Source organism: Alternaria infectoria (assembly GCF_024043175.1).
Source record: "Alternaria infectoria strain BMP 0036 chromosome Unknown scaffold_16, whole genome shotgun sequence".
Lineage (NCBI taxonomy): Eukaryota > Fungi > Ascomycota > Dothideomycetes > Pleosporales > Pleosporaceae > Alternaria > Alternaria infectoria.
Window position 1 is genome coordinate 466,626 of NW_026250705.1, and position 24,915 is coordinate 491,540.

The following is a 24,915-nucleotide window of genomic DNA, read 5'->3' on the forward strand; positions in this document are numbered from 1 at the left end:
GTACATTCAGGATAGACGTGTCAGGGCATACTACCCTCCAAAGGTATACCGCGAAAGTCACACTATCATACAGGGACACTATATATCACGCTACAACATAATATCTCAGTGTCTCAGTGTCTCATGTACCAGCTCCACAGTACCGATTGCGTGGGGTTTCGGGTGACCATCATGCCACTCCCGCACCACACCGGCACTCCCACATCGGCAACCCTCTCTCACCGGCACATCGCTCGTCCCGAACACGACCATCCAGCCTCAAGATTCAGGCCCGGGCTTCGGGTGTCAGACTCCAAAGCTTGAAAAGGCGCCGTGTAGCGTTACACAAAAGCGAAAAGATAGCCTCACCGGACAGTACCTAGGCAAGTGACATGCCACGGGAATACAAAAATGTGGGGTAAGCCACGACGTGAAAAGAGGAAAAAAGCGGAGTGTCAGCAGCGGCAACGACGACATGATGACATGAGTCTCAGGTGAGCAAGACATCGGGGGTTCGGGTGGGTGCTCAATCATCTGGCTTCTCAGGGGTTGTACAACAGCATGGTATGGTATGGTCATATGTAGGGAGAACACGGAATATGCCTGAAATATATCATGCATGATTGCGGGTCTCTTTTTCGTTGTGGGATCTGCGTAACTACTAGCCATAACGGATAGCATGTACATGAATGGGGTTTATTACACGACATCCTTGGTATATAGGCGGTGCTACAGCGGAATCAAGTCCGACGCCCAACTGGATCGGCGCTGGTTGCTAGTAGGAGAGGGGAGGGGGTCCATGGTCATTGCGTATATGTTGTGTACTGCTTCTATTCCTCGTTGTGCACGCATGCACAAAGCATGCTAGGTGTTTGCACAACCCGCTCTGTTCATGCGCCCATCCGGCCTTGAGCCGTCGACAGCCGCTGGCTTGTAACACCCTCAGTCTATGATGCGCCGCCGCCGTTTTTCCGGAACGAGACTTTCTCCACTGCGACGTTTTCGTTGCCTTCGCCGTCTTTGCGTAGTTGGTAGACGTAGAGTACGAGGACGTCGCCTTGGACCTAGGTTCGTGTTAGCCTGGTATCCCTCTCCACTCTGCTGCTGATTGCTGTTCCTTGTGTAACACCTGGGTAAACTCACATCCATCAACACAAAACTCGGCGTGGGATCTTCGTCCTCTGTCCACCACCCCGTGCTCATGGCGCCTGTCGCACTCCCTGGGTTGACAAAGAACTTGCCTTCCATCTCATACGCCTCGAACTTGTGTGTGCCGCCCCATAGCAAGACATCGACGTCCATCTGCCGCGCCGCTATCAGCAGACTGTCGCCGTCGCCCGGTGGTATGATGGTGTGGCCATGTGTAAAGCCTATGCGCAGACTTCCGTGTGTAACGACTTTCGATAAGGCGAGATTAGGTGCTTCAACATCGAAGTCGCCTTTTACAATCTGTAGGTCGGGTGCAATGGCGCGCAGGAACTCGTACGTTTCGCGATCCGTTATGTTGCCTAGGCAAAGAATCTGGCCGATCTTTCCGGGTGCGAGGAGTTTCTTGAACTATATCGACGTGTAAGCGCATGCGCGTGTGGGTCTATGAGAGACGGGGTGCGGTTGTAGTGGGTGGTGACGGATGGTGAACGTGGTAGAGGTGGGGTAAAGCGTACCTTGGCTGGTATGTCCTATGCAGCCTGTAAGTTTGTGAGGTCTAGCATCGTGAAGATTCGTTGTGGGAACGTACTGAAGCTCGGTCTGGTATGAAGAGGTCGCCTAGGACCAGCACCAGTCGCGAAGCCATTGTAGTGGCGCAGCTGTGTCGTTATGCGCGCAAACTACGTCGGTGGGTAGCTCAGAGATATATAGAACAAAAACAGGTGGCTTCACGGGGGAGACGCAAATGTAGCGGAAACTTGCGGGGATGTTGTGGAAGTTGGGGAGCTATGCTGTCACTGGGCGGGCCCCAGTGGCAGAACCCCAAGCTTGGCAGGGACGCCTGAACTGGAGATCGCGACGCTTCTAATCATCATTACCTGGACAGCTGTCCCGCTCCTCTCCGACCCCCCAAAAACGCACTGCATAAGTGTTTTTCTGTCTGTCTTTTTTCTCTCATTTCTTGCATCGTCTCATTGCGGGAGACTCGACTGGAATTGACACCACCGATCTACCACCATTTCCCATTTGAACGGCAACTGCATACGATAGGAATGGACACGTCCAAGTGTTGCGCATTTTGGGCTCTCGCTATAAAATCAGTGTTCACGCTGAAAACGTCCTGTGCTACGGTATATGTCTTCCTTAGGATTCCACTTGGAAATGCTTCTTTGTTACTAATGTTTTTACTCTTTTACTCTCAACGCCAGGATTTTCCACTTACCATCTATTAGACAAGAACGCATGAACCATGGTAAGCGATTGCTTGGGCGGCTGTCGCTTTGGGTGGGCCTGGGATCTGTCGAAGTCATTTATGAGCGTGGCGGCCAATGTTGTTGCTTTCGCATGCCAACATTGCTGTTCAAGTGAGAAGAAAAGGTTTACCAAAGGCAACACTACTTCATGATGGCATTTGGATAGTGTTGTAAGATGTTGCGCCATTCTGTCTTAGTCGCTGCCCAATGGCGGTGATTGGGCTTTCGAGGCGAACAATGAAGCGAACGAGCCCACGCCCAACGAAAGGACTTGGTCGCAGCCAGTGCATCGCATCCTAATCCAGACTCAAACCGTCATATTCACAGCTACGGTAATCGCAGGTACGGTAATCGCAGCAAAGGGTCAACTGCCTACCGACGCCAAATATTGTGGGCTCACATAGAGACATAAATCAGAGGGCACACCCGCACACAATGAACATCAAGCAGCTTTTACCAGGCTTTGGTTGAGGCCATTGCGTCAATACATACTTTGGTCCTCAATTCCATTATAACCATCTGTACCATGTCCGATACGAACGATACCACCAACACGGCCCTTATAGTAACCTTCGGCATCTTCACCATTATCGTCACGATTGCCGGATTTCACGTCAGAGACTCGGTCTTCTGCTCAGCTTGTCGAGGCCTCTTAATGGCATGGTCTCGTGGTAGTATGTCTATTCAAAACCGGTAGATATACCAACATAGCTGATCTCATTAGGCCCTCAGGTTGATATTGAAGCCGTAGCCGGGATAGAGTCTAGCCGAGGATATCGAGACGACGCTATCTTCGAATTGCAGCCCAGATTGTCCTTGTCGCTCTACTACGAAGCCTCTGCGGATGATGCAGGACAAACTCGAATCAGCAGCTAACAACAAGCAATGGTACGAAGTGGTGGATTGGAGGGCTTTTCGTGTGTGTCTAATGGCATGTTGGGAATGTAAACGCCGTCTGCAGCAGCACGAAGGGCTAGAGGGTTCAAAAACCTACGATTACTGCACTGTGCTGATTCCTGAAAATTCGGTAGAAGATGTCGGAAATTTGTAAAACACACATGGCTAAATGCCTTGATATCGTACACAGCCAGCTTTACCTGAAGATACTCGAGTAGCCTGGCGGCTTTTCTGCGTATTTCGCCAATCTCATATCCCATCATCGCACGTTACGACGTTTCGTTTCTCAGGCATTAATTGATAGCAGATAAAGCCGTATCAGTGTGTTTTTCCTTTTGAGGGAATCTTTTGCTAGGGGGCTGAGTCCGCTGGCTGACATTGCACAGCCACCACCGTCACCCCGCCGCTGTGAAGTGACCGGTCTGAGCAGTCCCGCCCCGTAACTGCTACCGGAAGCTCATACATGCCAGGTAATTCACGAGCACTCATAGGAGTTTATCACGGAGAAGCGCGATAGTCAGTAATGTCTTATCCACCTGGTTAGAGAAGCTCGTCGTACCCATGCGCTGTGTCTCACAATACGATCGGTGTCTGAGGTAGGCGCTGCATCGCGGGGGATAGAAGGCTGTGGAAGCAATAGAGGAGAAGGCAGCGGCATTATCCTCGTTTCATGCCGCAGGCCTAAGACTCGAAAACTACCGAGTCTGCGTTCTCCAACAGCGGGCGAGACACTACCCAGTAGTTATGCTCGACTTGTGTTTTCGTTGTTTGCACGAACCTAACTAAGGGAGGAATTTGTGTCTAAAGTCTATGTCACGTTCTTTAACCGTAGCAGCCGGAAGTACGATGACTATAGAATCGGTACTTGCCTATGCCCAACCCAGTTTCCAAGATTGTTCCCCTACGTTATCTGCCGTACTTCGACAAAATCGGCATCCAGGTCTATTAGAGCTCAAATCGACTTCCACATTTCCCAAAGGTACGCGTGAAAGTCATTCCAGGCCTGTTAGAACTCATGTCGATTTCCACATTTCCCAAAGGTGGACATGTAAGTCATTTTAGGCCTATTAGAACCCATGTCAACTTCCACATTTCTATTTCCCATGTGTGCATCTGTAGATCATTCTAGGCCTATTGGAACCCATGTCAACTTCCACATTTCTATTTCCCATGTGTGCATCTGTAAGTCATACTAGTCAATTTCGAGCGACCGCCCCCCGTATTTACAACACATGTGTTTTTTTCGTAGACTTCAAATAGTGCAAGGTCTTTCCAACTATCTCTCGCGAATATGATTATAAACACAACTCCGTTATTACGAGCAGTTCCTACTACTTTTTACTGCTTTTCAGTCCGTGTTTTCCTACCCACCCTATTCGCAAACCTCCAAACGCGACGCAGAGAGCGACCGACCAATCACGTCCTAGTTGATCTGCACTTCTATCCAAGCGAAGATGCCGAGTAACAGCGAAGCCCCCACCAGTGTTGCACTCCAGATCTTATTCGGTGTCGCTGGAATCTTTAGCGTCGCCGTTGCACTGTTTGGTCTACACCATCGAGACTCATTCGGATGCGTTCTATACCGACGACTCAGGAGCCGTCCCACGGAATGTATGTATCCACGATAGACAGCATTGCCACTTATTAGTAGTGCTGATTGCCCTGATAGCATATGAGCTCGAAGCCGGACTCCAATACTCCGACAGCACGGCAGCAAGCCAGCCACTCACCACACCCACTGCATCCGTACAGGGTCTTCCGTCGGATAACATTCCCTCAGCTATGCCTTCTCTTTCAGGATCTGCAGCTGCAACGAACCAGGTTACTACAACTGGCTTTTACAACACCAACGTTGAAACGAATACAGCATAGCCATTGCGCAGTATCACGCGATGGCAAAATCCTGCGCGTCAAGTCCAAAATAGCGATGATCAAGAACAATGTGTGCAAATGATAAGAAGAGTTTCGAGACGCATTTCCAAGTCATAAGCCTGTATCATTGCGTCGTAGCTAGTAACAATACATGTAATCTTTACAGCTTCGTCAAAATACACGTAAACTTTTGGGTGCGCCGGAATTGATTCTTTGAACGACAGACCACATCCCGTTGCATCATGGGCAACCCGAGCTCAAATAGCAAAAGACCTCTTCTCATCCTCCACAATGTCATACCAGCCAAGGAGGTGCGCGACATACTCTCCAGCGAGACCTAGACTGATCGCACCACCAGTGAACCATGCACCATTCACGAACCACCACCAACAGTTCTTGACTTCTTTCAGCTTTACTCGTCGGATCATCGTTCCTAGGGTGACTGCTGCTCCCCCGACCGACCCGACGAAGTAGACCGGCCCTAAGCCTGCTGCGACTCCAGTAGCGGATAATAAGCCGAGCTGAACAACAGCCAGACCCGACAACACCATCTTAGTTTCTTTCTCGTGCTTGAGTGCAATGCTCTTGATGCCAGCCTTGACATCATCTTTGATATCCATGTGCGCGTAGATCATGTCGTAGAGAACGGTCCACGCAACGTTACTAGCGTAAAGACAAGCTGCCGCAGTGAGCGCTGCTTGGTTCGCCAATAGATCGACACCCAGCGCAGGGAAGCCCATCATTGCACCCCAAGAGAACGTAAGCCCGAGGACGAATTGAGGATAGTATGTTACCCGTTTCGCCAAAGGGTAGAGCGTAACGAGAACAAGCGATGGCGTCGCGTACCAGAAGCATTCGAGTGGGAGTGAGAGAAGAACAGCCAAACCGGTCGAAAGCTGTCCTCCAAGGAAGACAATAGCCTGCTGGGGTGTGATTGCTCGTCTAGCTATCGGACGTAACCGCGTGCGTTCGACATGGGGATCGAGGTTTCGGTCCCAAAGGTCGTTTATCGTGCATCCGGCGCCTCTCATTACGAGAGCTCCTGTGAAGAAGAGGGCTGTTGTGCTGATGACTGCGGATGGTGCAGCGAGTGGGGTGGCCATGGTTGCAGCGAGGAGTGTGCTGAACATGCAAGGGAAGAAGAGGTAGTATGTACCGGCTGGTTTGTCCAATCTCATCAGCTCGCCGTACGGAACCGCTTTCTGGGGAAGATATGACAGGAAGCCGGTGGTTGGTGGCTTGTAATCGGGAAGTGGTTTCGACGGCCCATCTTGTAATGCTGTCGCTGCCACTACTCCTGACTGCAAGTTCGTCGAGTTTTGTCGTATTGACTTGATGAGCTGGGTGGTTTGCGGACGGTAGCTCGCAAGTGACAGCGGTGTTGATAGCTGCCTTCGTCTGCAGGCAGACTGGAATGTGGAATGGTTCCGGGTGTATTGCCGACACACCGGCGCAGCCCGCGCTGCATAAAGTCGTAAGAGAGCCATACTCGAATTTCAGATGTTCAGACGGTCAGAAGTGTCTGCAATTTCACATGTAAAGGCATGCGTGATGCGTCTTCTGTTTGCTGGGCTGGTATGCAGGGTCTCGCTTTCAACGTGCTATGCTGAACATGTCGAAGACAATGTGAGTGGCTAGAACACCAATTGGGAAAGGCACATCGGTCACTGCCGTCCAGCGCCGAATCGGGGTGAGTGAGTGGGGAACGTGAAAGCTGAACCATGGGTTCGCGCTAGCCCTCGACGGCACGTGACTGGTCAGAACGCCGTTTCCTCGGTCGCGTCCACATCCCGAAAGCTCACCTCGCCGCCGCCAAATCAACTACAACTCACACTTTTCGCAGCACTCGCTTCGCCAGCGACCACGACCACGCGCCCAAACCTACCTGCTGCGCCTCTGTCTATTCGCGACTGCGACAACGCCGCGGAGGTGCTTCCTGCTCTTGCAACCCCACACAAGAACGCGACTTCTGAATGTTAGTCGTGGGTGACGACGATGCCGGCCGCGCGCCCCCGGGCTTCTTTTGAACCCATACCGCCCGATTTCGATGTGCGCACCTTTGTGGAGACCGCGGACAATTTCCAATATGTCGACCGCATTTCCTACGAGATGATCGCCAACAATGGCATCGAAGCCTTTGAGAAGTTGGTGATGCTGCATGTCATAATAGGCGGCAAGCCTCTTGTAATCGACGGCTTCGAAGAGGTTCTGGATCCCTGGACCTTTACACCCTCGTGGCTGCGCGACAACCATGGCGACAAAGGTGAGCGCGATCTAGGGCAATACTGCGCGCGCATAGCTAACAGTGAGACAGTCGAGAATGCGCGCAATCTCTCGACCAAGGAGAACATACCTCTGACCATGAAGCACTATCTCAAGCACATGACGAAGCTGACCGAGCAATTCTTCGACGGCCCCGACGATGCGTACCGCGATAAGGCGAGGCAGCGCATCTACCTCAAGGATATCGACTGTCCTCAAGTGTGGCATGATAAACTGAAGGAGCACATTCCCTCGGTTCTGTTCTACCTCAACGAGAGCACCGGTGAGCCTGGCGGTCCCGGCGCATTGGACGAGCCCGGTGGTCGCAAAGGACGCGGTATTGGACGCGCTGGAGATCTCATGAGCAGCCTGCCACCTGAGATGCGCGCGGAGAACCTCATGTGTTATATTGGTCACGAAGGCACCTACACCCCATCACATCGAGAGATGTGCGCCTCACTCGGTCAAAACATCATGGTCAATGCATCAGGCAACATCAGCGAAGACGGCAAGCAGGAGCGTCCTGGATCGTCCATCTGGTTCATGACAGAGAGCAAGGACCGTCATGTTGTCTCGGAATACTGGCTTTCGGTACTAGGCCACGACATAGAAGTGGAGAACCATTTCGCGCAGCTCATCGCTTGGAAGAAGGCCCCATTCCAGACTTATGTTGTAGAGCAGCGAGCGGGCGACTTTATACTCATCCCACCACTGGCTCCTCACCAAGTCTGGAATCGCGGCACGCGAACCATGAAGATTGCTTGGAACCGGACAACTGTCGAAACACTGGAACTCGCACTGAACGAGGCATTGCCCAACTCCCGAGTCGTCTGCAGAGATGAGCAATACAAGAACAAGGCCATCGTCTATTACACCCTTCAGAAATACTCCAGCCTCATCAAGTCCGCGCGCGCTCAAGTCGAAGCGGGTGGCGAACAGGCAGTTGCAATTCAAACGTCAGTCAAAATAAAGCAAGTGCAGAAGGATTTCAAGAAGCTTTTCGATCTGTATAAGGCCATTCTGCTGTCAGAGGCGTTTGCACCGGACTCACGCGAACACCCAGAGTTTCTTCCCTACGACAGCAACGTAACTTGTGCTTATTGTAGATGCAACATCTTCAATCGCTTCCTTAGCTGCAAGACTTGCAAGAACTTGTTCAGTTCGGAGATCGAAGAACCATACGACGTTTGCATGGACTGCTATTGCATGGGACGAAGCTGTGGCTGTCAATCAGGATACACATGGGTCGAACAGTGGAAGTGGAAGGACCTCCTTCACAAGTACGAAGAGTGGCGCGCTCAGATTATCGACATCGACGGCTTCGTACATGAGAAGACTCCGCTTCCACTGCAAGAAGAGCGACGATATCTTGGCAAGAAGACTCTGGCCACAGTCTGTCAAGAGCAACTTCGAGTCCGACCCTTCGTCGATATCAAGAACCCGCAACCTGAGAGCGTGTCTGACGATGAGGAGCCTGTCGTCGACGAATACGGCAACGTCAAGAAGGTTGCGAACAAGAAGTCGAAGCAGTACCTTTCAAAGCACAAATCGTGCCATTTCTGTCTTCATCGCCACCCGAAATGGAAGATGGCATTCTGCACGAGCTGTGACCTATCATACTGTTACGGTACCCTGTTTCGAGCACACGACATGATGCCGGTAAACGTCATGGAGGCTTACAACTGGAAGTGCCCACACTGCAGACGAGTTTGCAACACTGGCGCCTGTCGACGTGACCCCCGACAACATCCATACGAGCCCAAAGGAACTTTGCTCGGCCACGACACCAAGAAAGTGGCTGATATACGCTCAGTAGAGTGTCTCGTCGATTTCAGTGTGTCTAATCTGAACTGGTTGCGGGAAGAGGAGGGTATGGGCCAGAGTGCAATGCAACGCAGAATGCTGCAAGCGGAGATGGACAAAATGGCGGATCCTTCCCTTGATGCGCGATTCATTGAAGATGACAACCACGGCTACACCCGATACGGTATTACTTACTCTCCCGTTGAGGACGCCAACGGCGTCGTTCACGACAATGGTGACGCAGGGGCAAACGGTGCTCCATACTACCATGATCCCGGCATGGATGGTGAGATTCCGCGTCTGGGTCAGAAGCGTGGTCGCGAAGAAGACGAGGATGTACAGGGCAACCGGCGGAAGAAGGCCAAGGCAAAGAAACAGAAGAAGAAGAAGGACGACGAAGCACAACCCCTGCAACCGAAGAATGCATCTGGCAAGGAATATCAAAAGGAGGTACAGAGGAAGCTGCTCGAGGATGCCAAACGCGAGGACAGGTTCATCATGGTTGCCGCGAAGATGAAGGGTAAATCCAAGGTAGTAAAGTTATCTCTGGCCACCGGCCATCTTGACCGAATCCGGCAAAGACCCGTCCCCGAGCGCGTACCAGTGCTGCGACAAGGCACTCCTGAGGAAATCGAAGCGTCTGGCGACATGCGGTCCATTCTACAGTCCGATGTTGTGCCGAAGCCAAGTACTCTCAAGAGCGTGGCTGAGAAAGAGAAGGACGCGAAGACATATCGGATTCGAGTAGAAGAGGATGAGGCATACTCAACGCGCAAGCGCAATCCAGAAATTAGCGGCGCTGCGAAACCAGGCAGGCCTCGTGGCTCCAAACGATTTGAAGAGATCACGCTCGATTCCGATGAGGAGTTTGGTGGCGAAGAAGACGAGCCCGGATATACTGGTCGCCCGCGTGGGCGTGCATCGAACTGGTTGGCGCGAAGGAATGAAGGTGAAGAAGACCTGCCCACCGAGCTGCCGTCCGACTTTAGAGATGGAGCTGTAAGGCCCAACCGGGAGAAAGACCGAGAGCGAAGCCGCGTGTACAATGAGCGCCGAAAATCTATGCCAGCAAAACCAAAAGCTGGAATCAGACCTACTGGACCACCATCCGAAGATCCGGAACCCAACAACGCTGGTGATGTCTCCGGGCATGCCTCTGACCAGGATGGTCTTCACGAAGAGGATGATCAGTCCAGTGAAGCTTTCATTCTCGCACAACAAGCCGCTGCCGCTGCCCTGGAAGCCCAACGTCGGGAGGAGGAGGCAAAAGCTCGTGCAGAAGCTGAAGCTAGAGAAGCCGAGGAGAATCTGCGAGCGAAGATGGCGCTGTTCCCCGATTCGGACGATGACCAGCTTATGGACACATTCCTTGGTGACCTGCCCGCTGATGAGGAGCCATTCGAAGATGACACACGATCTGAGGACAAAACACCGGAGCCTGTCCGCACAGGGCCACCGCCAACTACAAACTCCATCTTGAGTGGGTTGAACGGGAAGAAGATCAAGATTGTTGCGGCCTCCAAGCGGAACGGTAACGGACCAAGCAAGGTCACCACTACGACGACTGTTACTGCACCAGCGTCTAAGTTTTCCGCTGTCAATAGGAAGCCCCAGGCTATCAATGTGTCGGATTCGGAGAGTGATGATGAGATTCCTGCGAGCGCACCGGCTCCGAAGAAACCTGTTGGCAGACCACCAGGCCGCCCTGCTATGGTACCGACCCGCGGTTCGAGTTCTGGGAAGCGTGGTCGTGGACGTCCAAGGAAGACTACGTGAAACGTCGATTAGCCAGGCGTTTGGAGCTTGCATTTACATAGGGCTGTTTGTTTGTTTGCTCATATACCACTGTTTCTTAGCAAGGCGTGGTGGATATTCCTGTGGCATCTCCTCGGAAATCCCGAGGTGGGCGTCCCGGTGCATTATTTTCCGCGATCATAGATGAAGCGTCGAATTCGATATTTGAGGTTAAAACATGTATAGTAGCTGCAGTGCGTAATACGACACGGTAGAATCTTTCAGAGCGAGTGCATAAATTACACTGGTCACACAAAAGACTCGTCTTCTGCGGACAGGGTTTGAAGGCGACTCAGCCAATTCATGTGCACGTGATCTCGCACCGGGCTTACAGACGCGTCTTCCCACTTTAACGCCAGTCCCACCTTGCCTCGCGATCGCAACACACCAACAACACCCACAATGCCGCCACTCCACATCAAAACTATAACTCTGGGTGCGTTCAAGGATGTCTTGTCGCGTTACCCTGCCATGGTCCCCGAGAAGCTACGCGACTTGGACGCGCAACGCTATGACATCATCCGCAAAGCCGTAGCTGCACAAGACGAAAGCGAGAAGCACTTGACGAAAGAGCAAGTCGTGACGCTTGTGGAATGGAAGCTGTACGGGGTACCCTTGAATCGAGATAACATGTGCGGGTTCTTTGGACTAATGACGAAACAGGAAGCACGGCACGTTTCGTCCAGCCTTACTAGGCCTGGTCCAAAGCAACACACCAGAGGCCGTTGAGAAAACAACCAAAAAGGCTTACGCTGCGCTCTGGAAGAGCAAATCTTCCCAACCCGATGCCATCCCTGCGCTCAAGATACTCGTGGGACTGAAGGGCGTGGGTCCAGCAACTGCATCCTTGCTTCTCTCTGTTCTCCGACCTGCAGAGATACCATTCTTCTCCGATGAACTGTTTAGATGGTCTGTTTGGGACGATGAAACGGGCAACGGAAAAGATGGAAAGGGCTGGCAGAGGAAGATCAAGTATAATGTCAAGGAGTATGAGATGATGCTCGATCGCGTGCACGAGTTAAGGAAGAGATTGCGAAGAGGTTTCGGGCAGAGGGACCCTTTGGCGAGAGCGATTGACGTTGAGAGAGTAGCTTGGGTACTCGGAAAAGAGGGTGTGGATGTTAGTGGGCCGGAAGATGAGACAGAGGAGCATGAGGGAAAAGACGCGGATGTGCAAGCTGACACGAAGGCGGAGGAGGGTGAGAGCGAGAAAGACGAAGCACAACAAGAAGAGATCCCAGCAGTAACGAAAGAGGGCAGCGGTAACGAAGCAACGATCGCAAAGCCCGTAGCGAAGAAAGGTACGAAACGTAAAGCGTCGGAGGCCAAACCACCTGTCGAAGGTACTCGCAAGAGTACGCGGACGAAGAAGTAGGCCGATATCAGCATATCTCGACTGCTTCCCAATCGAGCGTAACTACAGATGGAGGAAGCAGGTATCCAGACCAACTAGTCTCCAGCATTCAACCCAGATCACGCATCTCGACGCTCACCTATCACTATATCCGGATCGCAATAGTCCCGTTACCGTTATTCCCTCTCACCAATCCATCACACCGATACCGCTTATCATCGGTGTTCATCACTCTTCCCTGTCTAACCGTCACTAAGACACGAACATGCATACCTGACCCTACATACCATTTCCATCACAGCATCTCACACCGGTCAACGCAATCTTCACTCATTCTTCTAGCTCGTTCCCTCGTCTCCTCCGCACGTTCCTGCCCACCGTAACCGAGCCAACCCTTCTGATCGGTGTGACGCCCATATGTCATGCATATCGGCATCAGCAAAAACGCGGACATGATGGAACACAACAAGCGACCTTGGTGTTTCGTCTCTACGGAAGTTTTTCCCGTCCGTCGAATCAAGCCCTGAACTGGTTTCCTTGGGGTGAGGTAAGATCTGACGAGGTGCCCTTGCTTAGTCTATATCCAGCAACATCTCGTATACCCGGAGATGAACACAGCGGGGTCTGGGGGGTGGTGTTACGTGAGATGCGAGATGTGTGATGAGAAAGTGTCATGGCCGGTGTAGGTGTATGTCATGCATGAGAAGGATGACTGCCACGCGAGAAATTGCGGGGAAGAAAAGAGCCTTGTACACAATGGGCAAGGATTTTCAGCAAAAAGTGAGGAATGTGATGGGATGTGATGAGATTAGGCGGGCGACATAAGGGTGTCTCTTAGTTAGAAGTCGGAGTTCGGAGCGTGCCGAACGGGGTTTGTCACTGGCTGACTTGATGGAGCAAGTTTGCCGCGGAGGTCTAACGTCGTTGACTGAGATGGAACGGCTCTTGAACTGCGGCAAAGCGCGCTTGTGGAGAAATGGTGGTGATGATGACTTGCATGGTGGTTTATTGCTGATAGTTGGAACCCGGACTTCTTCGCTCATGGCGCGGCTATGGAAAATCGCAGTCGCTTTCAGGTAACATCAAAGGGATGGAGTATGCATAACGGACCACTGACACACATGGCGCGGTCAAACAAGGACTCCCGAAGCAGTACTGGTAGTTTTCAGCACATATGCATGTAGCATCAGCTAACACCTCATATCCGTATAGACCTGTACGCATCACTCCATGCGGAAGGGCAGTCTCCTTCCGTGCTCCTGTTTCCTGCTTCTTGATCCGCATTCGCACACTCCGCACCTCTTTCTAACCCCCCATCCAATATCCCCCAAATTACACATTCCTGCGCCAGTCTCCAGATACAGAAGCACACCCGCCCCCCAACCCCATCACCGCGTTCGCGCCCCGTAATCCAACGCATAGCCTCGGATCCGGCAACCGAAGCGAACGGGAAACAAGGGAGACAACTCCGAACCCAGCGTGCTGGTATAGGTAGAAAGAAGGAGATTGACCACTATAGTGCTTCAGCCTCGCTAGATCGGGCTGGGATGTGAATCCTGCGCTGGCTTGATTGTGATGAACTGCACCTTCGAGGTTGCTGGCTCAGCATAAGTTTTTCTGTCAATGCGCTGTACGCTGTATACGCTGTGTGTATGTAGACGACAAAGAACGCTACTTGTGACCAACCTGCCAGTAGCCTAGGGTTGTGTGCTAAGCCCCGCGAAACATCTTTCGGCGCGCAACTTTTGGCGATGGTGCACATCACCTCACCTCGCTTGCAGCCTCGCTCCACGTCAAACACCAACGAGCTAGACACGATCCTGCACGTCAATATAGTCTTCACTCAACTAAGCCCAATCTCCCCCAACCTCCGCGTTAGCCACAAACGAAAGCGATTTCTAGCTTACCCTACTTTCCCATGTTTCCATTGTCATGCAATCGCATCTAGCTGCCAGACATATGCATGTGCGTCTTTTTGCTCAAACCTGCCTTGTGCTAGCCTCCATCGCCCATCGGTGAGACGTCTGCGCGTCGCTCGTTCCAGCAGACTTGCTATCTAACTTGCGATATGGATGACTTGCATACAGTTATCCGTTATCAGAAAGAAAAAAAAGGAAATAACTGCTTGGAGGTTTTATGCAGGTAAGAGAAGGAGGATCCCCCGATCCGTACACCTGCATGCATGCAGGTTCGCGATCGGCGATCTGTGGTCAACATGTTAATGTCGGTAATGTTGGTGGGGGGAAATTGGCTCGAGTTCAGCGTATTTTCAGGGTTCGACAACGTTGGGGAACCTCCGTCCGGGTAAGGCGGCTGTTGAAAAAAAAATAAGAGACGGCGGCGGTGGACATATTATTACTACATATATTACTATGTATATACCGCTCGGGAGTCGGTACAATACCGATCGGTTGGGAATCTTTGTTGGGAGATTGGCTACCTGCAGGTGTGTCGCGACAGGAGCGATGTCGGAAATTGACTTTTCCTTTTACTATGGGGTGCCGAGTTGCTAGGGGGAGGGAACCGCAGAGACGGTTGCGGTTGTGGTTTGTCAAGGGTGGAGATGCTCGATGCATGTCCAACCGAGGTGTGTGGAGAATAGCATCATCACTGAATACGGTGAAGATCCTCATGTCGGTCAAGTTCAACAAGATCAGGCATTATGGCCTGTTCATGCATTATACTACACGGCTTGACAAACAGCCAATATGCTATCAAAGACACTTCAAAGAAGCGAAGAGTAGTAAACTAGCTAAGGACACAGTAATCCATCCCCTTCAGTTTGCCATGTGCGGAACAGCTTCCCAGGAAAGCCAAAGCCCCCTTGTTGAGCGCATCGCTTACCGAGGTTATGTTCTCATCGATCATCAACAATTCATCCTTCATTCTCAACCAAACGGAGGCCCAGGCCACACAAGAGAAAAAGTGGAAATAGATACAGAATGGTAATAGTAAATGCTGAGAAGAGAAAAGAGACAACGCCGTCTTTTGATAACGCTCGCCGATGCATGCAGCCTAGATCCAAGCTAAGTGAGAACGCCCTGCGCCTGCCCTTGGTGGTAGTGGTAAAGTCATGTTGTTGCTCTGTAATTCGTATATGTACACACGCGTGAAACGGGAATCCAATGTATGTGTATTCGTACAGCGGGTAGATCTTGGGTATCGTGTAGTTGATGACGGAGATGACAGTAAAGTTGTCAGTGTACGGTATGTGGGTGTTGTTATTGCGATTCAGCTGTGCGATTGTCCGCTGGCTCTAGCTCGGGTGGAGGAATCTTCTTGACTGTTCCGTTGCTTCCACTGCGAGTGGATCGCCGGACGTGAATGCTGGCACGAGCAAGTTCGCCATTGGAAACGGAGTTGCTTCGTTGCGATGATGACGCGACAGACCTCTTCTTGCTGCTGAAGTTCAAGACCATTCCGTCGTCGCTCTCTGAATCGTCATCGCTTTCGACGGCGTGGTCGCCATCGTAGCCAGCAGCGTCATCGATAGAGGCCTCGAGTTGATTGGCCGACGCTGCCGAGATCCAGGAGTGTTCGTCAAAGGAACCGCAACCAATTTGAGTTGGGGAGCCGGCCGACGCGACCGAGGGAATTGATGGGTTCGATTCGGATTGTGACATGGCAGAAAATTGGTCTTCGGAAGAGGAAAGAGCCAGCCCACGGCTGGATCCACCGAGAGGGCTATTCTCAGAGGACTGATCGTTTCGGTGCCAGCTCTCTCGATTGTTGGGTTGACTGAAGGCTATCTCGTCATCTGGACTTGGAGGGCATGCAGTCTGTGCATGAGAAGATGTAGGCCGTGATCGTGTAATAGAGTCGGTTCGCTCACGAGCTGCTGACTGTTCCACTCCAAGTCGGCGACGGTACTCATCCTTTGCGCGATCAAATCGGTCGTCTGATTTTTTTCGTGCAATCGAGGTAGGACTGGAGGGTCTTTGATCGCCGGCTTGAAGCAGTTGCGATGACCGTCTGGAGTCGGGCGCCATAGGAAGAGTGGGACCAGCTTCCAGGCTGTTTGCGGTCGCCCAGTTTCGATGCAGGCGGGAGGACAGTGACGACAATGAGGACTGCCGCGACGAGGGGTCAAGACGTTCAAAAGACTGAGCTTCTGAATGGCTAGGCGATGAGCTTCGAGCAATGGGAGACATGTCTTTTAGAGCGTCAGGTTGATTGACTTGGCCGGAAGCACATGTAGTGCTGATTGCCAGGCTTGGGACGCCATGGGCATCGTCGTCTCCACCAACGAGTCTATCGATTGACCTCGCGCGGCTATGTTCTTTTGGGGGCTTCAATTTGTCTCTGCTTCTCATGCTGTTGACGACACGCCGTGGCAGACCACCAAATAGACCACCCAACTGTGAGCCACCAGGTGTATCTAGAGCCGTTGGGGTACCGGGTAGAGCTGGAGGAAATCCTGGAGATGCGGTTCGACCGGGAACCAGATCCGCTTGACGAATGGTGCTTATGGAAGAGATGGCGCGGTCTTGCATTGGCGGTCGCTGTTGGCTCTCCAGCATCTGGGCGGGTGATGCAGTACGGGAGTTGGGACTGTCAAAGTATCTTGACCTTTCTCTCGCCTCCGGACTTGCTGTAACACTGTGAGAGAGCGGATGCTCAGCTTCACGCGAGCGAGTCAGAATCTCTAGGATAGCACCGGGTGCTAGACTGCCACGTCGGCCTTCGTAGGGCCGGGCGTCTTGACTGATGGTACTACTCGAAGAGTTTGCGCTGATGTTGGGGGGCGCGTCCTGGTTGGTAGCTGAGCTCTGCGCACGGCGTCTTGAACCTGAACTGCGAGTTGTGAACCCTTTGACAAACTCGGATGTCTTCTTAGCGGCTGAGCGGAGGCGGTCGACGAAACCAATAGGGACAACGGCCTCTTCGACATCCTCTTTAGAAATCTGAATCCTTCTTCCATCATAGGACTTGCTAGGGTCTGTCTCTTCTGCCCATGAGATGTGGTTGGGAATACCGGATAGCAGCCACGGGTGGCGCTTGATCTCTGGTATAGTGATGCGACGTCGCGCATCCTTGATCAGCAATCGTCGCAGTAGGTCACGTAAGTTTTCATCAACCTCTTCGTATTCGAGGTCATGCGGTGCTCTCTTGGTGCTCGTCATTGGCTGACTGTTGCGTCCGTGTGAGTTGGGCCGCGAGTTTGATTGCTCAGCGACGGGTTTCAGCCGATACCTAGGGATGTAGGGCTCGTCTTCGCTGATGACCTTCATCAGCGTGAATGTGTTTGTGTCGTGAAAAGGCACGCGCCCGTAAATAAGGCAGTACAGTGTGACGCCGAGAGCCCAGATATCGATCCCGCCGTCGATGAGGGGAGTCTCTGCGTCAATCTCTGTACGGCAGAGCTCGGGGGCGTAGAAGGCCGGGGTTCCCACAGTCTTCGCCAGCTCAATGGCTTCGTCAACCTCCTGGTAGTCCGACTCAGAGTGTTCGCCGTTGCTTTCATCAGTCTTTTGCCGTCCCAAGTACGACACACCAAAGTCAGATATCTTGATGCGATGCTCCCTGGTTACAAGAAGATTGGCAGGTTTGATGTCTCGATGGATGACGTTCTGATAGTGCAGGTATTCTATACCCAAGACAGTGTCCTTGAAGGCTTCCCAAGCTGCATGCATAGTCATCAGAGGGACGTAATTGAAATGTTCAGGGATCTCTTCGCCAGAGTCGGTCACACGTGACGAGGAGCTGCCAGCAACGCTCGGTACGCGGCCTCGGATGAGCTCCGTGTCGTAAGGGCCGTACATGGTTCCCTCAAGCCCGTCGGCCCAAGAGTTGTTTACGGGCTCAGGCGATCGGAAAGCGGTCTCCATGTGGTCTTCGTGGTGGCCTGCGACGTCTGATCGCTCGCGAAACTGGACGCGGCTGTGCGGACGCTCGTCTTCTAGATGGGATGCTTGCGAGCCACGTCCGTTGTCGGAGCCCTCGTCTTCAGAGTCGGTTGCAAACTCCAAGCTCCAGGGTTGGTTGGAGGAGCCGTCTTTCCGACGTAGGTGAGCCTCTCTGGCCATGCGACGTTGCTGGCGGGCAAGCTTCTGGTGGGCGATGCGGATGATCCTTTCGTCTTCTAACGTGGCACTGTCATTGTCGAAGATGCCCTGGGACTCGCGCTTGAAGCGACGCCATTCGACGAGGCAGATCTCCCTGGCACCCTCAGTCCGCCACTTGACCTCGCCCAGCTCGACGTGCTCGAGTACGATATAGACCTTCTTCTTAGCTGGGTCATCTATAACCTCGAGCAAGCTGACAATGTTGGGGTGGCGGGCCTTCTTGAGGATGGCTATCTCGCGCTTGATCTTGTCTTCGTGGCTGTTGTTCTTGCCGAGGCGGCGACGTTTGGAGTAGCGGTCGACAATCTTGATGGCGACGTAGCGGCCGTGCACCAGGTCCTTGCCCAGCTTGACCTTGCCGTGAACGCCTCGGCCAAGCTCGTCGATAATCTCGTACTGGTTCACAATCTTGCGTCCGGAAACGGGGTCGGCCTGGACATCGGCAATGTGGGTCTCCTTGGGCGCCTGGCGGTGGGTATGGTGGAGCCAGGGCGTGGAATAGGTGCCGTCGTCGGGCTGGTCGGGCTCCTGGGAAGGGCGGCGGGTGGTGGGGTTGAAGAGGCCAGGGCTGCTCACCGGTGAGTTGCCAACAGTGCGTGGGGCCGACTCCATAATGTCCCTGTAGTGCTCGTGGGAGAGGCCGAAGGCGCCGAGGCTGGACAGCGAGTTGGCGGCCGAGTGGGAGGGGTGGGAGCTGCGGGAGCGTACGATGGGCGGGACATAGGGCTGGGGGTACTGCTGCAGGTGGAGGGCAGCATAGGACTGGTTGGGGTAGACGGGCCCATCGCGGTGGCGGGGAGGGAGGGCGTAGGGGTGAATGGGGTCGACTGAGTTGGCCCGCACCGTCACGTTGCTGGCCGTCGAAGCGCTCGAGAGGTCTCGCATGAAAGCCGGGCGGTCGGGGGGAGGTGCAGCGGCGGGCGCGGCCTCGTTGACGGTGGAGAGCGAGGCCTGCGAGGCGTGGGCGCTCGTGCTGGGCGAGGGGTTCGAGGACGCGGGCGTGTCGCGGGGGATGGGCGACGAGTAGATTCGGAGGGGTTGTGGAGAGAAGTACGAGGGCTCTGGGTCGAGCGTGTGTATCTGCGATAAGAGGCTGGCGTTGAGGGCCTCTGGCACGGAAGGCACCTCGGAGCGGGGCGTGCAGTCGTTCTCGTCGTCCTGGCCTTGACTCGGCGGCGACGCGCCATGTTGCTGCTGCCCTTCTCTTTCTTCACCAGATGCCTCTGGTGCTTCTGGTGCCTCTGGTGCGTCCGCGGTCGGGGGGCACACAGACGACGCCGGCGACGAGTGCGCCTGGTCGTCCCGCACTTCCCCTTCCGCTGTCAGGCCCGCATTCGGGTCGACCATGGCAACCACAGCTCAGGACGTGTCAGCTCAGCAGAGGCGTGCAACCATGCCAGCCCGTCTACGGTTTGTCGAGGCGCACGTCGTGGGCGGATAGTCTCATGTCGCGCTGGGCTGGGCGGCGGCGGCGGTGTCACAGCGAGGGCAATGGCGTGGGTGCACTGGTGCTGTGAATCGACGTCGGGGTGAAGATGGTGGCAGTGGGCCGTGGTGGGCTCAACGGCTCGATATGGATTTGGTTGAGAGACACGATCGGCTCACTTGCGCTTTTCCCTCTGGGGCAGTGATGGGCGGGATAGTCAAGAGTATTTCGGGCCCCATAGATGACGCTCTGAAGCGGGAGAGACACGCCGGGGCTCGCAGCAAAAGGTGGAGACGCTATGTATCGCGCTGGGCGTAGGCGAAGACGCAGATAAAGGCCGTCAGGGCAGACAACGAGGCGCTGCACGGCAAGAGGGCAATGGCACCGGCGACCAGAGGCCTACAATGCGCCCGGTGGAGCGATTTCTTGTTGAGCGAGCCACGAGCGATATGGGCAACTTTTTGTCTTGGGGGATCTGCCACTCGACGGCAGCGAGAGTATCACCTACATGGTGCTAGCATGCAGGTGACAAGAACGGGTATGGCTGCATGCACTAGTCCCTCCTGCCCTCAACAACAGGTGGCGTTCAGCTGTTCGAGGGTGTGGTTCGTTTGCAGCGCCCTCGTCCAAACTGCTCTGCGCAGCGCCATCACCATGTGCCTGTGTCCTGATCCCAGCTATGTGCGCGCATGGGTCGCCTCTGCCGCCTCCGGTTGCGTCGGCACCCGTCACTTGGGCCCATGCAGCAGCCATTAGATGAGGAAGCGCGATAAGCACCCTGGAGAAACTCTAAATCCCTCCCTGCAACATCTGCCATCATAGCACATGGCGACTGACGGACCCTCTCTAGCACAAGCCCTTCCCCAGATTTACCCTCGCTGAGCGTCAGGTACTCGCTTTGCTTCTTCGTTCCCGCTTCGATATCGCCCCAGGGCTGCCATGTCCAATCTCACGCTATGGCTGCGTCACTGGCGCGCCCCGTATCGTCATTGTTGGGCCGGCACACACAGCCATCGTGCCACGAGCATCCAAGGGGGGGGCAAACTGACGGCTGGCAACAATCCCATCCAGCGTCCTCGCGCCCTGCTGCCTCCCCCTCGCCATGCCACGATGGCGCTCCAGACCGCCTGCAGTCAGCGGTAGATTATCAATCGTGACCTATCGTGAGATTGACCGGCCTCGTACGTGCACAGTCGCACGGCGGTGCATGCTGCAGAGGGCCAGCGCAGATGAAGCCGAGTCTAGGCGCCGCCCGTCTCCTCAGCAATCATCGTGAAAGTCCTAATCCGGTAAGGCACGCAGCATCAATTTTCTGCACCGGGGCGCGCTTGAGCTTGGATGCATGACAAACGTGACTGCCTGTGCAGCGCGCCAAGGAGCTAGACCATCGGCTTCGCATCCTCACCTCTGCTGCGAATCTCATCTCACTCTGCTCGCCAACCATTGCCCCGGCCTCCCGCCTGTGCTCCTTGTTTCTTGCTCTATTACCCAATGCCGACCCGCTCCAACGCTGCGAGGGACACGAATCCGAGCGGGACTGGTGCTCCACCACGCGCTCCGTCCAACAGCTATCGTGACTCGACGCTAAACATCTTCGCTCTGCTGCTTGCCTTCCGCATCGTCAACGCACTAACCCTGCGCTCCTTTTTCCAGCCCGACGAGTTCTTCCAGTCCCTCGAACCTGCATGGCAGCTTGCGTTTGGCCCCGCCAGCAATGCCTGGATCACCTGGGTAAATCCACTTCAGAGTGCTCCAGTATCCCCAGTCCGCTCACCGTGGCCAGGAATGGAGATCCCAATTGCGGTCGTCCCTGCATCCAGCGCTATTCGCTGCCGTCTATCGAGTCGCGGCACATGTTGCTGACCTCTGTGGCTTGACCTTGCCTGCTAAAGCCGAACTACTCCTAGCTGCCCCGAAAGTTACCCAAGCCGTCTCTGCAGCCTTGCTTGATTGCTACACATGGAAACTTGCGGAAAAGGTCTACGGTCGTGGCAGTCGCACTGCCCTTACTACTGTACGCGACCATCCCGCAAATTTAACGCTGCAATCTCTGATATTTGATCCCACCTACTTCTAGCTTGCATTGTCTGTCTGCAGCCCGTGGCAGTGGTTCTGCGCGACCCGAACATTATCCAATTGTCTTGAGACTACCATCACTTCTGTCGCTATTTACTATTGGCCTTGGCAGGGTGCAGCAACAGCTAGCAAGGGTCAGACGCATATTGCACACCACGACCTCGGCTCCCTCTCAGAGTAAGTCGTGGAATCAAAACACCCTTTGTCTGCTCCGCCACCACTTTAGGCTCATGCTCGTGCAGGTTGCGCCTGTCACTGCTGTTGGCAGCGCTCGCGTGTATTCTCCGGCCCACCAATGCACTCATTTGGCTGTCCGTATCCGTCCCAGCTTTATGGCAAGCCTCACATCGGCTGCGCTATGTGTTGGTCCGTGAGATCCTGATTTGCGGGTAAGCCTTCCCTCTCCTTGCATCCGCTGCACGTTTTTCGTCCCCATAGTGCAAGGCTCCATTGCCGGGCTCTGCGTTCTCTGCAGACTACCGTGCCCCGAGGTCACCAGACCATAATCCGACTGACGATGCTAGCTCCGCCGTCCTGGTATTGTCAGTCGCGACCGATCGGCTCTATTACAGGGTCTGGACTCTTCCGCCGCTTAGATTTCTCTATTTCAACATCGCTCAGTCGTTAGCCGTCTTCTACGGGAGGAACCGCGGCGACTACTATTTGACCGAAGGTTTGCCGTTGCTCCTCACGACATCGTTGCCATTTGCCGTTGTTGGCCTGTGGCAGTCGTTGAGGGGCTTAGAGCCACGTAGCCCAGCCAAAGGCGACAGCCCGGGTAATACAGCAGCTTCAGGTCAAGATACTGCGGGCAGTCAGATACTAAGCCGTCTGTCATGGACGGTGATCGTCATGACTGCTACGCTGAGTTTGATATCGCACAAGGAAGTTCGCTTTCTGTACCCAATCCTACCCTTCCTTCATGTCATCGCCGCCAGGCCACTCAGCAAGTTTTTACCTCCTCGCGCTGCGCTATCGCACAAAGCAGTCATTCTGTTCTTGCTTGCTGTAAACATCCTACTTGCAGGCTATGTCTCTCAAGTTCACCAGCGGGGAGTCATCGATGTACTCGCCCATCTCCGCCATAAACATGAAACGCGCAACAGCCTATTACACGTCCATGGCAATAGCGATAGTAACGTCGCTGCTGTGACCAATACAACAGTCGGCTTCCTCATGCCCTGCCACTCCACACCCTGGCGCTCCCACCTCATCTACCCTGAAATCTCCGCATGGGCTTTGACGTGCGAGCCACCCATCGACATACCCCTCTCACAGCGCACAACCTATCTCGACGAGGCGGATGAGTTCTACATCAAACCTGGCCCTGTAGCTTGGCTCCGAGCCAATATGGAAGATGTACAGACGATCAAGGCGAGTGGAAGTAGGTCTGGTCAGCATTGGATGCGCCAGGATCCAAAGTTTAAACGCAAGTACCGGCGTGAGTGGCCGCAGAACCTTGTTTTCTTTGAGCAGTTGGAAGGGACGCTGAAGGAGTATCTTGAGGGCACTAGGTACCAGGAGTGTTGGAGGGGTTTCAACAGCCACTTCCATGATGACTCGAGGAGGACTGGTGATGTGGTTGTCTGGTGCTTGGATGGCGTGTGAGGCGCAGACTGCACTCTTGTATAACACTGTAGCAATATAACTCTACTAGTAACATTATCTGTGGATCATCTAGATAATGTGACCTCCCATCAGTGCTCCTTTACATACCACGCAAGATGTCATCTCATCTATCTGATCCTCGTCCTCAAAATACCCAGGTCAACTATCCATGCCATCCAAGTGTCTTCGACTTATCCCTTCCTTCCCCCTGAGCCCAAAAGCCACATCGCGACGATTTCGTGACAACGAAACACGCCCAGTACCCAAGAACATCGAGCAGCAACCATCCCATCGCGAATTTGCGTAAACAGCCCAAAAATTATGTTGAAACTCAAAGTCCACATCACAACATCCACACTCAGTAGATACCACAGTCAACCACCGCGTCTCAAGCCCCCAAAACAATGACCTCATCGACCCTGCAGATCCACGACCCACAACCCAAAAACCACATCTGGGGCAAACACTGCCCTAGATCCCAGCAGACCGGATACCCGTCCCCGTACCTGACAATGACGATCCCTTGCCACAGACGTACACGCATGTAAGTCTAGAACACCACGATCGTCAGGGCAACGAAAACGGGTGTCGGTCTGGACCTCAAAAGACGTTTTGGGTATGGAGAAGAAGAAGAAGCAATGTGATGATTAGTGTTATAGCTAGGCGGGGACCCGAATCGGACCCTGACGCTTGAGCGGAGGGAAGGGAAAACGGAAGGGAAAAGTAAGACCACTGGGCATATGTACCATCGTTTTTGGGACCCGGGGGGAAGGTCGTTTGGGGAAAAGTAAGGTTATGAGGGGAAACGCAGGGCATGTCATGCAAAGGAAAAAGGTGAACAGGTCTAGAGCCTACATCGACGTTAGGTCACCTACTTTGCATGTTTCCCATGTTGATGTAGGCTGCAGACCTGTTCAGTATGTTCCTAGCTGGACGTGGGGCTCGCAGGCTTCACGGCAGCAAAAAAAGATCGATGAAAAGTCTGGATTCAGTGACTGGAGCTCCTCGTATGAGCCGCACAGTTTGAGATGTATTGATTTTTCGCGTAGTATAACATAGGGAATAGGTTCCTGATAAAACCGATGTTCTTTATCGGCAGTTAACCCCCTTCTTCCGATAACAACAGGAACGAGTAATGTTCAAAAGTTCGAAAGCAACAGACCAACCCAATGCACAATGAAAGAAAACACATCTCGCTTGGAGATAAGAGAAGCCATTTTCTCCGCCCCAATTAAAAAGTATTCCGAGTTCAACGCCATGATCCCAATGCCCGTTGTTGATGATATGCTTCTTGAGAGCCTGGAACGCCGCGCTGAAACCTCAACTGAGCCGGCAAGTGATCCGGCATGCCCAAATGCTCCCTTTCGAACGCCTAAG

The 24,915-nt window shown here is 53.6% G+C and overlaps 6 protein-coding genes across 6 annotated transcripts; 3 read left to right on the forward strand and 3 right to left on the reverse strand.

The window, feature by feature from the left end:
• Positions 1–926: 926 nt before the first annotated feature.
• On the reverse strand, positions 927–1,774 carry J4E92_008403 (uncharacterized protein; the record flags this gene model as incomplete). Its single annotated transcript, XM_051499755.1, has 4 exons — positions 927–1,043; positions 1,123–1,536; positions 1,644–1,658; positions 1,718–1,774. The coding sequence occupies 4 exons, from the start codon at positions 1,772–1,774 to the stop codon at positions 927–929; spliced, it is 603 nt and encodes a 200-aa protein (XP_051350131.1).
• Positions 1,775–5,407: 3,633 nt separating this feature from the next.
• J4E92_008404 (uncharacterized protein) lies at positions 5,408–6,637 on the reverse strand (the record flags this gene model as incomplete). Its single annotated transcript, XM_051499756.1, has 1 exon — positions 5,408–6,637. The coding sequence occupies one exon, from the start codon at positions 6,635–6,637 to the stop codon at positions 5,408–5,410; it is 1,230 nt and encodes a 409-aa protein (XP_051350132.1).
• Positions 6,638–7,145: 508 nt separating this feature from the next.
• Positions 7,146–10,991, forward strand: J4E92_008405 (uncharacterized protein; the record flags this gene model as incomplete). The annotated part of the gene is made up of 2 exons (XM_051499757.1): positions 7,146–7,413; positions 7,465–10,991. The coding sequence occupies 2 exons, from the start codon at positions 7,146–7,148 to the stop codon at positions 10,989–10,991; spliced, it is 3,795 nt and encodes a 1,264-aa protein (XP_051350133.1).
• A 420-nt stretch (positions 10,992–11,411) lies between these two features.
• J4E92_008406 (uncharacterized protein) lies at positions 11,412–12,384 on the forward strand (the record flags this gene model as incomplete). Its single annotated transcript, XM_051499758.1, has 2 exons — positions 11,412–11,641; positions 11,673–12,384. The coding sequence occupies 2 exons, from the start codon at positions 11,412–11,414 to the stop codon at positions 12,382–12,384; spliced, it is 942 nt and encodes a 313-aa protein (XP_051350134.1).
• Positions 12,385–15,584: 3,200 nt separating this feature from the next.
• Positions 15,585–19,775, reverse strand: J4E92_008407 (uncharacterized protein; the record flags this gene model as incomplete). Its single annotated transcript, XM_051499759.1, has 1 exon — positions 15,585–19,775. One exon carries the CDS (start codon positions 19,773–19,775, stop codon positions 15,585–15,587), a length of 4,191 nt encoding a protein of 1,396 aa, XP_051350135.1.
• A 1,570-nt stretch (positions 19,776–21,345) lies between these two features.
• J4E92_008408 (uncharacterized protein) lies at positions 21,346–23,538 on the forward strand (the record flags this gene model as incomplete). The annotated part of the gene is made up of 3 exons (XM_051499760.1): positions 21,346–21,585; positions 21,638–21,868; positions 22,552–23,538. The coding sequence occupies 3 exons, from the start codon at positions 21,346–21,348 to the stop codon at positions 23,536–23,538; spliced, it is 1,458 nt and encodes a 485-aa protein (XP_051350136.1).
• Positions 23,539–24,915: the final 1,377 nt, after the last annotated feature.